This window comes from Doryrhamphus excisus, linkage group LG15, assembly GCF_037039965.1.
Source record: "Doryrhamphus excisus strain RoL-2023G ecotype Guam linkage group LG15, RoL_Dexc_Guam_v1.1, whole genome shotgun sequence".
Taxonomy (NCBI): Eukaryota; Metazoa; Chordata; class Actinopteri; order Syngnathiformes; family Syngnathidae; genus Doryrhamphus; species Doryrhamphus excisus.
The window spans coordinates 17,774,596-17,789,343 of record NC_136371.1 but is presented as its reverse complement, the minus strand read 5'-3'; the positions used below and the strand labels follow the sequence as shown (position 1 = coordinate 17,789,343).

The 14,748-nt window shown below is 39.7% G+C and overlaps 1 protein-coding gene across 2 annotated transcripts; it reads right to left on the bottom strand.

Annotated features, from left to right (window-relative positions):
* Positions 1-3: 3 nt before the first annotated feature.
* LOC131104500 (Ig-like V-type domain-containing protein FAM187A) lies at positions 4-10,492 on the bottom strand. Of its 2 annotated transcripts, XM_078796477.1 has the most exons (7): positions 10,257-10,492; positions 8,806-8,897; positions 8,434-8,699; positions 6,767-7,132; positions 6,485-6,696; positions 6,163-6,386; positions 4-62 (listed from the first exon to the last, which is right to left on the bottom strand). In XM_078796477.1, the coding sequence occupies exons 1-6, from the start codon at positions 10,348-10,350 to the stop codon at positions 6,169-6,171; spliced, it is 1,248 nt and encodes a 415-aa protein (XP_078652603.1). In that variant the 5' UTR covers positions 10,351-10,492; the 3' UTR covers positions 4-62; positions 6,163-6,168. The 2 variants fall into 2 exon arrangements, with proteins under 2 accessions (XP_078652603.1, XP_078652604.1); XM_078796478.1 differs by lacking the exon at positions 10,257-10,492 and having other exon boundaries at positions 8,806-9,074.
* Positions 10,493-14,748: the final 4,256 nt, after the last annotated feature.

Sequence of the window (14,748 nt, the reverse complement as noted above, 5' to 3'; positions counted from 1 at the left end):
GTCAAAGAACGAAAAAAAGACAGTTATGGACGCTGGCTGCAGTGCGGTACGCCTCGGACCTCCTGCCAAAGAACGGCATGGTTTCATTTCACATATACGGCATAAAACAACATTTCCGATTCTCTAAATACAGTTCTTAACATTATCAGAGCTCTCTGTCCATGAAATAACACCCCTATAGTCAACTTTACACTCCTATTTACCCAATATAGTAGACATAATAATAACATACAAACCTGATTAGGACCTTCTAAATAAGATTTTTAACATTATAGGAGCCCTCTTCATATAAAATAACACCCCTATAGTCATGTTTACACTAATATTACCCATTGTAGTTGACATAATAAGAGAAAATAAGACATAGAAAGCATATTTACGACTTTCTGAATAAGATTTTTTTTTAACATTAGAGTCCTTTAGATATAAAATAACACCCCTATAATCACTTTAACATGCCCATTTACCCAATATAGTAAACATAATAAAATATACGTATATATATAAGACATAGAAAACCTGTTTACAAACTTGTGGATACGCTATCAAAACAGTCTTAGAGTCTTTTAGACAGGACGTAACACCCCTATAGTTACCTTTACACTCCTACTACAAAATGCAGTGGGCATAATAATAATAATAAGATTTTCTCCGGGTACTCCGGTTTCCTCCCACATTCCAAAAACATGCTAGGTTAATTAGCGACTCCAAATTGTCCATAGATATGAATGTGAGTGTGAATGGTTGTTTGTCTATATGTGCCCTGGGATTGGCTAGCCACCAGTCCAGGGTGGCACCCGCCTTATTTTAAGCAAAAAACTTGCAGTTTCTTAATTGTATTTAAAATTTATTTTTATTTATTTTTCTTTTGTGCTAAAGTATTTTTTATTCAAATAAAATGACTACAAATGTTTTTTTTCTTCCATTATTGGAGCAAAATAGCTTTTTTTCCAATCATTATATGTATATATATGTGTGTGTATATATATATTGAGCGCAGCGTGTGTGGCACAAGACCACCATGTGGGGGCGCCATACACCAAGCCGATGGCGGCATGACATGACTTCCACTTAGAAACATTTCCTCCCTTACTAAGAGCAATGGCTAATCTTGAAGGCCACACATGTATATTCTGAATTATTTTGGTGCTTCATTAACCAAAATACAGGACACCCACCCGTGGGTGACCTATAAGAGTGGAGGTAAGGAGTACACAGGTAGACTCCATCTTGTGTAGACGCTGTCATCTCAGGAATGGAGGAGAAGTGTGTTGGTGGCCATTTTTAAGAACGAGGGTGATGTGCAGAGCTGAGGCAACTCCAGAGGTCTAAAGCTAATTAGCATACCATGAAGTTAGAAGCTAGACTAATGGCAGACGTCAGCATCTGGGAGCAGCAGAGATTAGGATACTGAGGTTCTCATTGGGAGTGACCAGGATGGATAGGATCAGGAAGGAGTACATCAGAGGGACATTACATGTTAGAGGCCTTGAAGATAAAGTCCTTTAGGCCAGACTGAGATGGTTGGGACATGTCCAGAGGAGAGATAGTCAATATATTGGCAGAAGGACGCTGCCAGGTAGGAGGCCAAAGAGGAGGTTTATGGATGTAGTGAAGGAGGACATGAGGGTAGTTGGTGTAAAAGACAGGTTTGGATGGAGAAGATTGGTTTGCTGTGGTGACCCCTGGAGGGAAAAGCCCAAATAGAGAAGACACATGTTAGTGCCATGTAATTCCAGCTGTCGCCACACAGGGGCACCAAAGATGCAAATTGGTGATTATAAAGGAAGGGTGTTCAAAGTAGGGCTCTGGCGTGTTCATGAAATAGAATTTAACAAGACAAATAAAAAAAAATACATGGAAAGTCAACAGTATTTAACAGGAATCAAGTCCAAATAGTATGGGAATGAATTCATAATATTATGGGAATGACCTCCAAATATTATGGGAATAAAGTCATAAAATTATGGGAATAAAGCCATAATATTATGGGAATGACCTCCAAATATTATGGGAATAAAGTCATAATATTTTGGGAATAAAGTCATAATATTATGGGAATAAAGTCATAATATTATGGGAATGACCTCAAAATATTATGGGAATAAAGTCATAATATTTTGGGAATAAAGTCATAATATTATGGGAATGACCTCCAAATATTATGGGAGTAAAGTCCTAATATTATGGGAATAAAATCCAAATATTATGGCAATAAAGTCATAATATTATGGGAATAAAGTCCAAATAGTATGGGAATAAAGTCCAAATAGTATGGGAATAAAGTCATAATATTATGGGAATGACCTCCAAATATTATGGGAATAAAGTCATAATATTATGGGAATGACCTCAAAATATTATGGGAATAAAAAGTCATAATATTATGGGAATGGCCTCCAAATATTATGGGAGTAAAGTCCTAATATTATGGGAATAAAATCCAAATATTATGGCAATAAAGTCATAATATTATGGGAATAAAGTCCAAATAGTATGGGAATAAAGTCATAATATTATGGGAATGACCTCCAAATATTATGGGAGTAAAGTCCCAATATTATGGGAATAAAATCCAAATATTATGGCAATAAAGTCATAATATTATGGGAATGACCTCCAAATATTATGGGAATAAAGTCATAATATTATGGGAATGACCTCCAGATATTATGGGAATAAAGTCATAATATTATGGGAATAAAGTCATAATATTACGGGAATGACCTCCAAATATTATGGGAATAAAGTCCTAATATTATGGGAATAAAGTCCAAATAGTATGGGAATAAAGTCATAATATTATGGGAATGACCTCCAAATATTATGGGGAAAAATTCCAAATATTATGGGAATAAAGTCATAATATTATGGGAATGACCTCCAAATATTATGGGGATAAATTCCAAATATTATGGGAATAAAGTCATAATATTATGTGAATAGAAATATTTGTAAAGTAAAACCAGCAAAAATGAGGTAAAAAGGGCGAAGGTGAAATAAATAATGCACCTTTTCACCTGTATGACAAAGCTGAGATGTAGTTTTATATATTTAATAATAATTTGAGGACACCCCCGTCATAAAAGGGTATCACCATTTTTGCAAGCGTCTGCGAGCCGTTTGAACAACACATCAGGGGTCTGCGACTTACACAAAATGAAAGGAAGGATGGACGCCTTGTGTTGTCCTCTCAAACAGGTCGCGCATTGTGTTTCTCTGAGAGGCGTATACAAACATGGGGGCATTTGACAAGCGCGGCCATATTGGAACATCTTAATCTGCACTTCACACCTCCAGACTTGGGAGTACGGTACGGCGCCCTGCCTAGCAACAAGTCACCATGCAGTCAAAGCCTCTGCTAATTGGTTTCTGATGAGTTGCTTTCATGCCTTGTGTGTCCCCACCCTAGGGGAGCCACAGACCAGGAAGTCTGGGCTTCCAGACTGAGGCAGCCGCCCCCTGCGACCGTCCCCCGGATGGATGGTGTCGCTAATGTACGTACATACAGTCCAATCGATACCACTCTGACGGTGCCAATCAAACATGCATGTGATAGAGCAGTGACATATCGTATACTGAATGTGGGGGGCCGGCGGGTATCGAGCAGGCAGTTTTGGAGAGCCACACTGTGTCTTTGCAGACGACCTTGCTGCAGCGTGACGCGTGCTGAATTTAAACACGGCCGTGACATTGGCCCGGCGACGCCGCGTCACGCTTAACCACCGTGCCCAAGATGTCACCGAGATATCAAAACGCTCTCCTCGGTTGGCGCTTTGCTTGGAAAGAAATCAGGTCATTATCATGGTAATTCCATTGTGTGGTGGCACGGAATCATTAACTCAGGCTCATGGCGGAAGAGCAATCAGATGTCAAGAGACTGACACTTTTCCCATAGGAAATCATGTCAATAAAATAGTCTGTTCCGGGGTCAAACCGTGGCCATCATAAAAGCTTTTTCAATGTTTTATGTCACTTTTAAACATTATAACTATAATGAAAGTGTAAAAAGAAGTGAACCCCTGTTAATAATATACATTGAAATAGTTTTGTTCCAGGGTCAAACCGTGGCTATCATAAAAGCTTTTAAAAGTGTAAGGGCAATGTTTTAAGTCACTTCTTTTTAGCATTCTTAACTACCATACAAGTGTCAAAATAAGGTAAACCACTGTTAATAAGTATGTAAATAGAAATAGTCTGTTCCAGAGTCAAACCGTGGCCATCATAAAAGCTTTTAAAAGTGTAAGGGCAATGTTTTAAGTCACTTCTTTTTAGCATTCTTAACTACCATACAAGTGTCAAAATAAGGTAAACCACAGTTAATAAGAATGTAAATAGAAATAGTCTGTTCCAGAGTCAAACCGTGGCCATCATTAAAGCTTTTAAAAGTGTAAGGGCAATGTTTTAAGTCACTTCTTTTTAACTTTCCTAACTACCATACAAGTGTCAAAATAAGTTAAACCACAGTTAATAAGAATGTAAATAGAAATAGTCTGTTCCAGAGTCAAACCGTGGCCATCATAAAAGCTTTTAAAAGTGTAAGGGCAATGTTTTAAGTCACTTCTTTTTAACTTTCCTAACTACCATACAAGTGTCAAAATAAGGTAAACCACTGTTAATAAATATGTAAATAGAAATAGTCTGTTCCAGAGTCAAACCGTGGCCATCATAAAAGCTTTTTCAATGTTTTATGTCACTTTTAAACATTTTAACTACAATGAAAGTGTAAAAAGAAGTGAACCCCTTTTAATAATATACATTGAAATAGGGGTCTCAAACACGCGGACACTAGTTTGAGGCCCCCGCCTTGATATGAAAGTTTAATGTTAGTTTGATATGGATGCCGTATGTTATCATGTACCCAGAAAAAATTATTACGTTTGATTAATGTTCATGTTAAAGGTTAAATAACTGTTAATAGCTATCCTCCCTATCCGTGTGGAAGTGGTAAGTTTTTGGCTATTTAAGTTTAAAGGAAAAAACTTGGAGGCTACCGTTTAGGTCGCTAGCGCTCTAGACCCTAGCTCAGGGGTGGGCAAACTTTTTGACTCGCGGGGGGGGGGGGGGGGGCAGACTATATATTTTACACGTAACAGTCCACCTGGTATTATTGTATCTGTAAAATGCAATCTGCTATTATTATTTATTATTTTATATTTATATTTAAATATTTTAAAAATAATACAATATTATAATAATTACAATAAAATTAAAATAATAATTATTATATTACTATTATGTAAAATATGTAAATATAACAATAATATTATATATAATTAATATAATCAGCATTAATATAATAATTATAATAACCATAATAGTTCTAATAATAATTATAATAATCTAATAATAATAATAATTATTATTATTATTATTATGTGCTTGTGTCCCTTTTTTCAGGAGCACTTTGTAAACAACAGACCATGTCAAAAGGCCTGAATGTTGAGTTTAAATGAAGTACTTTGGAAAGATTGGGCGGGCCGTATTCAAACACTTGGCGGGCCGGATGTGGCCCCTGGGCCGTAGTTTGCCCACCCCTGCCCTAGCTCCAGTGGCCCCCAAGTAAATAGAGTTTGAGACCCCTGGTTTAGTAAACGTCATGAGGCTTTTATTAAAGAGAGGCCATCCATGACTTTTTTGCAATCCATGGGACTGTTGTCCTGAATGTTAAATCTATGGATGCCGTGCAACCAATCAGGATGTTTCCCGACGCCACTGTGTGTGTGTGTGACTTGACGGTGTTTTAGGGCTTTGCCGTGCCTTCCTCCAATCAATACTCTAAAACTGTCTGGTTCATTTCCAATCACCGATAAAGAGGCGCCACGTGACCGCACACGCACGCACGCACGCATCATGAAGCAATCACCAGCTATTGTACGCGTGCAACGAGCTGTTTGCTCGGCCCGTGTCATCCTTCTTTGCAATTGCGAGCACAAAGAAGTTTCAATTTGGATCAATTGAGAACGATTTTGATTGAAAGAGCACGAGCCTCATAAATAAGCACGAGTCCTGGATTAGTCATCGGCGTGCTGCATTTACATGCAAATTGCCAAGACACAGCAGGAAACAAACACGCGTTGTCGGGTTGTCGGCTCCTTCGCCTTCATCGACGGAAGCCGCGTTGACAAAGTGAGAGTCAACACCCGAGATGAACCTCTTCACCTGAGTTCAGTCCGTGTGCCGGTCCCGCCGCAGTCTCACGCCCACTCTGACGATGAGCAGCAGGCAGAACACAGCCGTCATGATGGCGTAGCATCTGAAAACCAGCCTCATGGCGGCCCAAAAGTCGGCATTGGACGTGATGGACTGGCTCCTCCCCAAACTGGCGTAGACCAGCAGGTGTATCTCAGCCACCCGGCGCCCCTGAAGCCAGCAGTGGTAGACGGCTACAAAGACATCAGAGTCAGCACCTCATTTAATGGTTGTCTATATGTGCCCGGCTGGGGTAGGCTCCAGCACCCCCGCGGTAGAAAACCAAACAAACCTGAGTCCTGATACGTGGCAGGCGTGAAGACCAGATGATGTCCAGCGTCGATGTGAATTCTTGAATTAGTGGAGCTCTGCAACCGGTAAACGGGCTCGGATGCTCTGTCCCACGCCACCGCCATGCCCGGCTTGGCGTCAGGACAGCCGAGGGTCAGAATGTGGTCCGCCGGGTGGTTTAAGTAGGAAACCTGCATCTCGGTCTGCGTGGTACTGCGGAGTAAGGAGTAAGTAGCACATTTCCTTCCACCGTGTTTTCATTGTGTCGTGTTTGTGCATCTACCTGCCTCCCGAAAACACCATGAACTTGCCCGACTCGGAAGGGGGAGGAGTTTCTTCACGTGGACAAGTCACATGGCAGCTCCGGACCTCCAATCTGGCCCCGTGTCTTCTATGCTTCAGACGGCCGAAAGCCTCAGGCACCGCCCCCGACCCGCAGGACGCCACAGTGGCGTTGGCCTCCCGGTAGCGCACGTGCAGGAAGCGGGAGTGGACGTAGCAGAGTCCCACGCGGACCTGCTCGCCGGGCACGCCGCAGCGATCGCAGCGCGACCACGGACGGAAGGCGGTGAAGACTCGGTAGAGCAGCTGACCGGATCTTGGTCCTCGTCCGTCTGACATGCGGACCGTCTTACTTTCAGGAGCGAACCTGCGAAAAAAATATTCATAAACATAAATATCCATGATGCAAATCCATGCTTTCTGAGCACACCTTTTTGCACCATGTGATGCCACCTTTATGGCCTCCGGTATTGCAGGTTGTATTATTAGTATCAACTTCACTCTTTAAAAAAATATATAAAACAATAATAATAAAATAATAACAAAAAATAATGTAATTATTTTAATTAGCCAAAATATTTCTACTTTGTACATATATACATTTATTCCCATATTTTGACGTTATTCCCATATTTTGACGTTATTCCCAGAATATAATAACTTTTTCCCCAAGGTAGTTTAAAAAAATTACAACTTTTTTTTTTTTACTAGTTTCTTATAATACAACTTTTGGAATATTTTATATAATATTTTTTTAAATATTTCAACTCCAAAATAACATTATTTGTCATATTAGAAGTTTTTAAAAAAACTTTTTTTCCACGATTCTGCTGATTTTTCTTTTTAAATTAATAAACTTTCTTCATGTTAATTTTCTTCTTGTTGTTATGACTGTATTTCCATAATATTTAGAATTTATTCAACTTCACTTTATTATTAGAGCTTTTTCTGCAACACAATTTTCTGAAAATGACAACGTTATTCATCGTTTTGTTTCTATTTAGTTCAAATTGAAGCTACTAAAATGATGTTATTTTCCCTCATAATACTACAATGTTATTCTTGCAAAATAAAAATAAAAAATTATCTTAAAAAAAATAATAAAAAGAATGAAAATGAATATTGATGATTGATCCTAAAGGTAGCATTCGAGGCTTGATTCATTGGGTGGACGGGTCGGAATCGATGACGTCCGAAGCCTCGCTGCCCGGCTGTGTCTATACGTATAAACACCCTGGACTGGATGGACCCCGCCTCTTGCCCCAAGACAGCTGGGATAGACTCCAGCATCCCCCTGCGACCCACACGTGGATAAGTGGTAAAAAATGAATGAATTAATATATAAATACAGTAATAATAGCAATAGAAAATGAAAAAAGTAATACAGTTTTAATACAAATAAAAAATGTAAAAATGTTACTAATTTAAAAAAATATTAATATAGTAGTAACATTTCATAATAATAATAATAAACAAAAATTTTGGCCAGTAGGATTAAAAAATAAAATTCTCTATTAAAGTTGTCTAATTTGCAATGTTACTTAAATGACTCTTAAACTCCAACCAAACTTTTTTTTCAGTGTGACCCCGATCACGCCTGCTAAGGTGCACGATGCCAGAGGTTCCTGTCATGTTTAGTTACTATGTTTTTGACCATTGACACCTCACCCCAGCTCCTGGACCTCCTGGATGTCGAGGTCGTAGGCGTAGAAGTAGTCGCCACGAGCCGAGCCGCAGATGTAGATGCCCGAGTCGTCCACGCCGGCTCGGAAGATCAGCAGGCTGAAGAGACGGATGAAGAAGCGACTCCGCAGGTCGCCGCCGTGGGGGATTCGGCTGGAGTCCAGCAGCTTGTTGCCATGGTGATCGGTCAGGGCTCTGGTCTCCTCAGAGTTGGACCCGTGCTTCCTGAAGAACCATACCACGGACTGAACCTGGAACACAAGTTTCAATTTGGACTTGTGGAGGGAGACGAGCAGCCTGGATGAGAGGGAGCTTCTTTTTACACTTTATTTACGCGGCGGGTGCGAATGGACTCACCTCGTGGGGTTTGCAGTGGCAGGGCAGCTCCACCGTGGCCCCAGCCATGTAGGCCATGTTGAAGAAGGTCAGGAAGGCGGGACAGGCTTTTCCTGCAAACACATCCTGCTTGTCTACTTGAGGCTCGAAGCTCCAAGCCTCGGTGGAGAGGATGATGAGGATGAAGAAGGTAAACATGCACTGGGCCGCACTACCCTAACGCATCTTTGTTAGGGCCTCATCTTCTTGGAGAGCTTCACATTGTATTTGTATTATATTTCATTGATCATAAGAGACCTTTCTGTTTTCCACGGCAAAGTGGATTACAAACACAGAAAATCAATATTCACAATGCTATGCAACGTTTTAGGCTGCACGTGTCATATTTACGACTCCTCGGTCGCCTCAAACGCAACGTCATACAGTAATTATGGTGTTCGCGTCTGTTAGGGGGCGTGCCGCGCGGGCGGATACTTCCAGTTTCTTGTTAAAATTTAATTTAATCTTTTAAATTAAAACTTCTTGTTAAATGTAATTACCGTCGAATCGCTTAAAAAAAAGTAGCCACAAAGAGAACTAGTCGACATTTTGAATGCGTGGCGGCATCACGTAACGGAAGTCCTTTTCATGACGAAACCTCCGTGAGCTAATTACGACTTCAATCAAAATGATTTTTAAAAAAATTATTAATAAGAACTCCCATCACAATATCTCGAATAAACTGAATCAGCTAGCTTGAGCTCAGGTTTTCCGCTTCACTTTCTGCTTCGTGACGTCGACGTGGGTCATGACGTCACGGCCTCCCGCCAGGAAAGAAGTCAACGTATGTTTTCCTGACGCAAAAAGAACCTTTTTAAGTCATACGACAGATTAGGCGTAGTTCCTAAGTAATACAGTTGTAATGGTGTGGCTTTGCTTTATTGTTTTCGGTAACTGTGGCTTTGCTTTGTTGTTTTCGGTGACTCGATAAAAGGCAAAAGTCCTACGGGCGGCACTCCCACAAATGCACCATTAGCATCCATGGTAGCAGCTGCACTAATTAGCCAAAGCTAATATGTGTATGTATTGGGTTTTGTTTTTATTTAGCTAAGTTGTGTTTATGGTTTTAATTGTGTCTAGTCTTCTTATGAGAATCATATCATAAAATCACTGTATTTAAATCACTTGTTTGTAAAATAAAAAGTGTTTTGTATTGAACAATTCCCACTGGTATTTTGTTTTTGCTAGATTTACCTGTGTTACTTTGTAATAGCACACTAATTCTTCTTCTGTGGCTTGCTGGCCGCCCCGTTCCAGTTAATAATGTGATAGTAATATTGAAATAATAATCCAGTACCGCATGAAGGCCAGCGCCTTATTAATATCGCAAGTGACGCTAACATGGCCGAAAGTGTTTTTGTATAATGGCTCTGTTGTTGTTGTTAGTCTCCTCACGTGGGCACGCAAATTGCACATGGAGATAACTGTCTGACCTTGAGGGCCGCGTTGATGCTCGTATTCTTCACGCCGAACCACTCTGCTTGCACTAGATCTATATTGCTTGAACAAAATAAAGGGCAGACACATAAATATGTACGATATAGCTCACAAGAGGCTTCATGAGAGGCTATTTTACATACGCACGTGGCATATAGACACTAATGACGCTCCTATTCTTCGTTATAACGTAGCAAGCATTAACATAAATGAGTTTATTCATAACTAATTGTATTTAGTCATAGCAGTCTCTGTCGCAGGGCCTGCTGATTGCTGCTAATGACTATCAAAGTAGGAGTGAAATGAGGAGGTGTTTATGCAGACGAGGACGGGGATGAATGGTGGCCCTCGCCCCCCTCGCCCCCTCGCCCCCCTCGCCCCTCTCGCCGCCTGTCTGGCTTCCTGGAAATGATCCCACTACAATCACATTCACATTAAATGGAATAAAGCGGGGGCATCACCATCCCCGTGAGTATCTATCGTGTTGTTTGGCCATTTGCTAAGGCCAGGAGTAGAAAAGGTCCCGTCTTGGAGTACGTTTTCATCAAATGGAAATAGAAGTATTTTCCTTTTTCCGAATGACTTTTCCCAAAACAATGGTATACACGGAAAGGAATATTCCAATCTCTGGTCTACATGCGCGGCTATAATCCAACAGAATAGTGAATGGAGCATGCTCAGTGAGGCGTAAACATCAACATCACGTGATACCGACTTCCCCGAGTTTTTCTTTCACTTGTTGGAATAACTCCGTATTCCGTCTTGCCAGTTTTTCGTTCGTTCAGCCTTGAAATTTAGTTTGGATCAAAAACAAACTTTCCGCAGCAGTCCAGCTTCCCCGGCCCAGACCTTATTGGCCTCCTCCGCCTCCTCTGCCTCTGTATGAAGTGCAGCAACATGCTTGTTGTTGTGTGCCTTGGGCTTTGTAACATAACATAACGTAAGGTAAAATAAGGTAATGTAAGGTAACGTAAGGTAACATAAGGTAACATAAGGTAACATAAGGTAACGTAAGGTAACATAAGATAACGTAAGCTAACATAAGGTAATGTAAGGTAACCTAAGATAACCTGAGGTAACATAAGGTAACACAAGATAACGTAGGGTAACAAGGTAATGTAAGGTAAAATAAGGTAACGTAGGGTAACAAGGTAGTGTAAGGTAAAATAAGGTAACGTAAGGTAATGTAAGGTAACCTAAGATAACCTAAGGTAACATGAGGTAACATAAGGTAACATAAGGTAATGTAAGATAACCTAAGGTAACATAAGGTAACACAAGGTAACGTAAAGTAACGTAAGGTAACAAGGTAACAAGGTAACAAGGTAACGTAAGGTAATGTAAGGTAACAAGGTAACGTAAGGTAACGTAAGGTAACAAGGTAACGTAAGGTAACAAGGTAACGTAAGGTAACGTAAGGTAACATAAGGTAACATAAGGTAACATAAGGTAACGTAAGGTAACACAAGGTAACGTAAGGTAACAAGGTAACGTAAAGTAATGTAAGGTAACAAGGTAACGTAAAGTAATGTAAGGTAACAAGGTAACGTAAGGTAACAAGGTAACGCAAGGTAACATAAGGTAACGTAAGGTAACACAAGGTAACGTAAGGTAACAAGGTAACGTAAAGTAATGTAAGGTAACAAGGTAACATAAGGTAACGTAAGGTAACATAAGGTAACGTAAGGTAACACAAGGTAACGTAAGGAAACGTAAGGTAACACAAGGTAACGTAAGGTAACAAGGTAACGTAAAGTAATGTAAGGTAACAAGGTAACATAAGGTAACGTAAGGTAACATAAGGTAACGTAAGGTAACGTAAGGTAACACAAGGTAACGTAAGGAAACGTAAGGAAACGTAAGGAAACGTAAGGTAACAAGGTAACGTAAAGTAACGTAAAGTAACGTAAAGTAACGTAAAGTAACGTAAAGTAACGTAAAGTAACGTAAGGTAACATAAGGTAACATAAGGTAACATAAGGTAACACAAGGTAACAAGGTAACAAGGTAACGTAACATAAGGTAACATAAGGTAACGTAATGTAACATAAGGTAACACAAGGTAACAAGGTAACGTAACATAAGGTAACGTAATGTAACATAAGGTAACAAGGTAATGTAACAAAAGGGAACATAAGGTAACACAAGGTAATGTAAGGTAACACAAGGTAACGTAAGGCAACAAGGTAATGTCAGGTAACATAAGGTAACATAAGGTATTATTATTATTATTATTATTATTATTATTATTATTATTATGGGAGCACATTGGTCCTCAGGTTGCATATATGCAAATATCTGATTCGATACAACTTGCAATAGAGTGGATGATTGAATTCCAACAGTAATATGAAGACAAAAGCAAACAAATAAGATGTGTAGTGAAGCCTTATTCTGAACAAGGAGTGTCAGGAGACACCCAACTCATGAGAACGAGACTTGGGGAAGCTTTCTAACATCAGAAGAAAAAGTACTAATAAGTACTACAGTACTGGCCTTGCAGTGCGTTTCTATGATGCTAAGCTTGGTAGCTAGTTGACAGTTGAATGTGCTCCAATAAACAATCAAGGTTTGTCTTTGCTCGTCCTTTAGGGGAGTAATTCTTCTTCTAATACTGTAAAACTGTACAGAAACATAAACACAGCACCAACATATACATTATATACAGCTATATGTATACAAAGGATAAACATCAATAGGAGTACAGCTAGCATAATAGCTACCATCTTCAAGTTAGCCACAACTAGCAAACCTAGCAAACCTATACAACAGTCGTAAAATTACATTTCTCATGCCTTACAATGATTTAAATTAGGTTGGACGTTACTTACAGTCATAGAGTGTCCAAGGAAGAAGAGTAATAGATGATATTCCGTTACTACAAATAAGTTTTTGACGACGGTTCGAGTTGAACAGCAGCCAACGAACATACAGTGGCTTATTGCGTCCACTAGGTGTCGCCAAATCAACAGCCAAAAATACAACATGTTAAGGGCAGCACAACTATGACAAAATATGACTGGAATTTTGTTTAACCGATCACAAAACAATTTTTATTGTCCCACAAATTGATGCTGAAATATATTATTGTCAATATGTTTTCAAACCAATTATCATTGGTATTAATTTACAGAATATATGCATGACGCATGAAACACTTTTATGTGCACCCTTACTTGCTAAATATATATACTAAATTGTCAACAATTCTCTTTTCTGTATGAGGTGTGTTATGAAATGGAACCGGCGATCACCGGTACTTGAAAGTTGCTCAGCCAAATGTAATGAGTGTCAACAGAACATCCATATGGGTTGATCTGACAAATCTTAAGTAAACTTGATCAAATGCAGTTTCTGCAACATGCGGCTGTTCTACTGCGATGGAAAAATGAGCAAACAAATGTACATTTTGAGGAGGAGGACGATGAAGCTACTGAGAACATGGAAAACCTGCAACCTAGCATGTTAGCTTGCATATTGCATGCAGCACTGCCTGTAGAAGGCTCCTGTCGCATAAAGGATCTTTGACTCGTGTGTTTGCATTTTTTGCAGTAAGTTTGCTAAAAAAACGGTGACCTCCTATCACACAGAGGATCTTTGACTAATATTTTTGCAGTAATTACTGCAAAAAAAAAAAATTAGCAACTGTGTAAACAAGTGTAAAAAACAGCAGCACTCCTGTCACATAGAGGATCTTTGACTTGCAGTCGTAGAATGCTCATTTTTGGCGCTTTGTATTGCGTTGTGGGGTCACAGCACAGAAAGATTTCTACATCGAGGGGAGGGGAGAGAGTTTATATATAAGGAAGTCCGCTCTCTGTGATGTCACAAAGGAACGGTTATACCACGCCTTTTCAAACGGAGCATTTTCACCCATCCCAAAACTTCTTTCAAACCTTATTATCTGGAACTTTGGCATTATTTAACACAAGAATACAACATTCAAACTGCATTTTTTGCTCCTTTTTGTCTTTTCCAAAATTTTTTGATGGCCACACATTAGACACATGAGACTGGCATTGTCCAACATCAATGTCTTTATTCATGTCATATGCAAAATAGATAAATATTCCATATGTTTTATACACACATACACACAGGTTCAAATGTAATCTTGAGCAAAAAGCGTTTAAGTATGCCAGCGGACATCGCCGCCGGAGTCATGTGATGCAAACAGCCCAGGCTACATCAAGTTAGCCTTAAGAAGTGTTTTTACGTCACGACTCGGGTCAGCTGAGATACAAAGATAGCCCGTTGTTCTCCTGCAGCAAACACAGTAAAGCAACACAATCGGAACGACGCACATTTGGCTTTCCGACGCTTATTCTTTAGCTTTAACATTCAAGTTGTCTGCAAAATGTACTTTCACCCCCCCTGACTACCTTTTTTGTGTGTGTGTTTTTTTTCATCTACACATCAATAAGACAACTAGAGGAGGTTGATGAACCGCGTCGGTATCACCGCCGCTACGGAACGTCACCGAGGAAC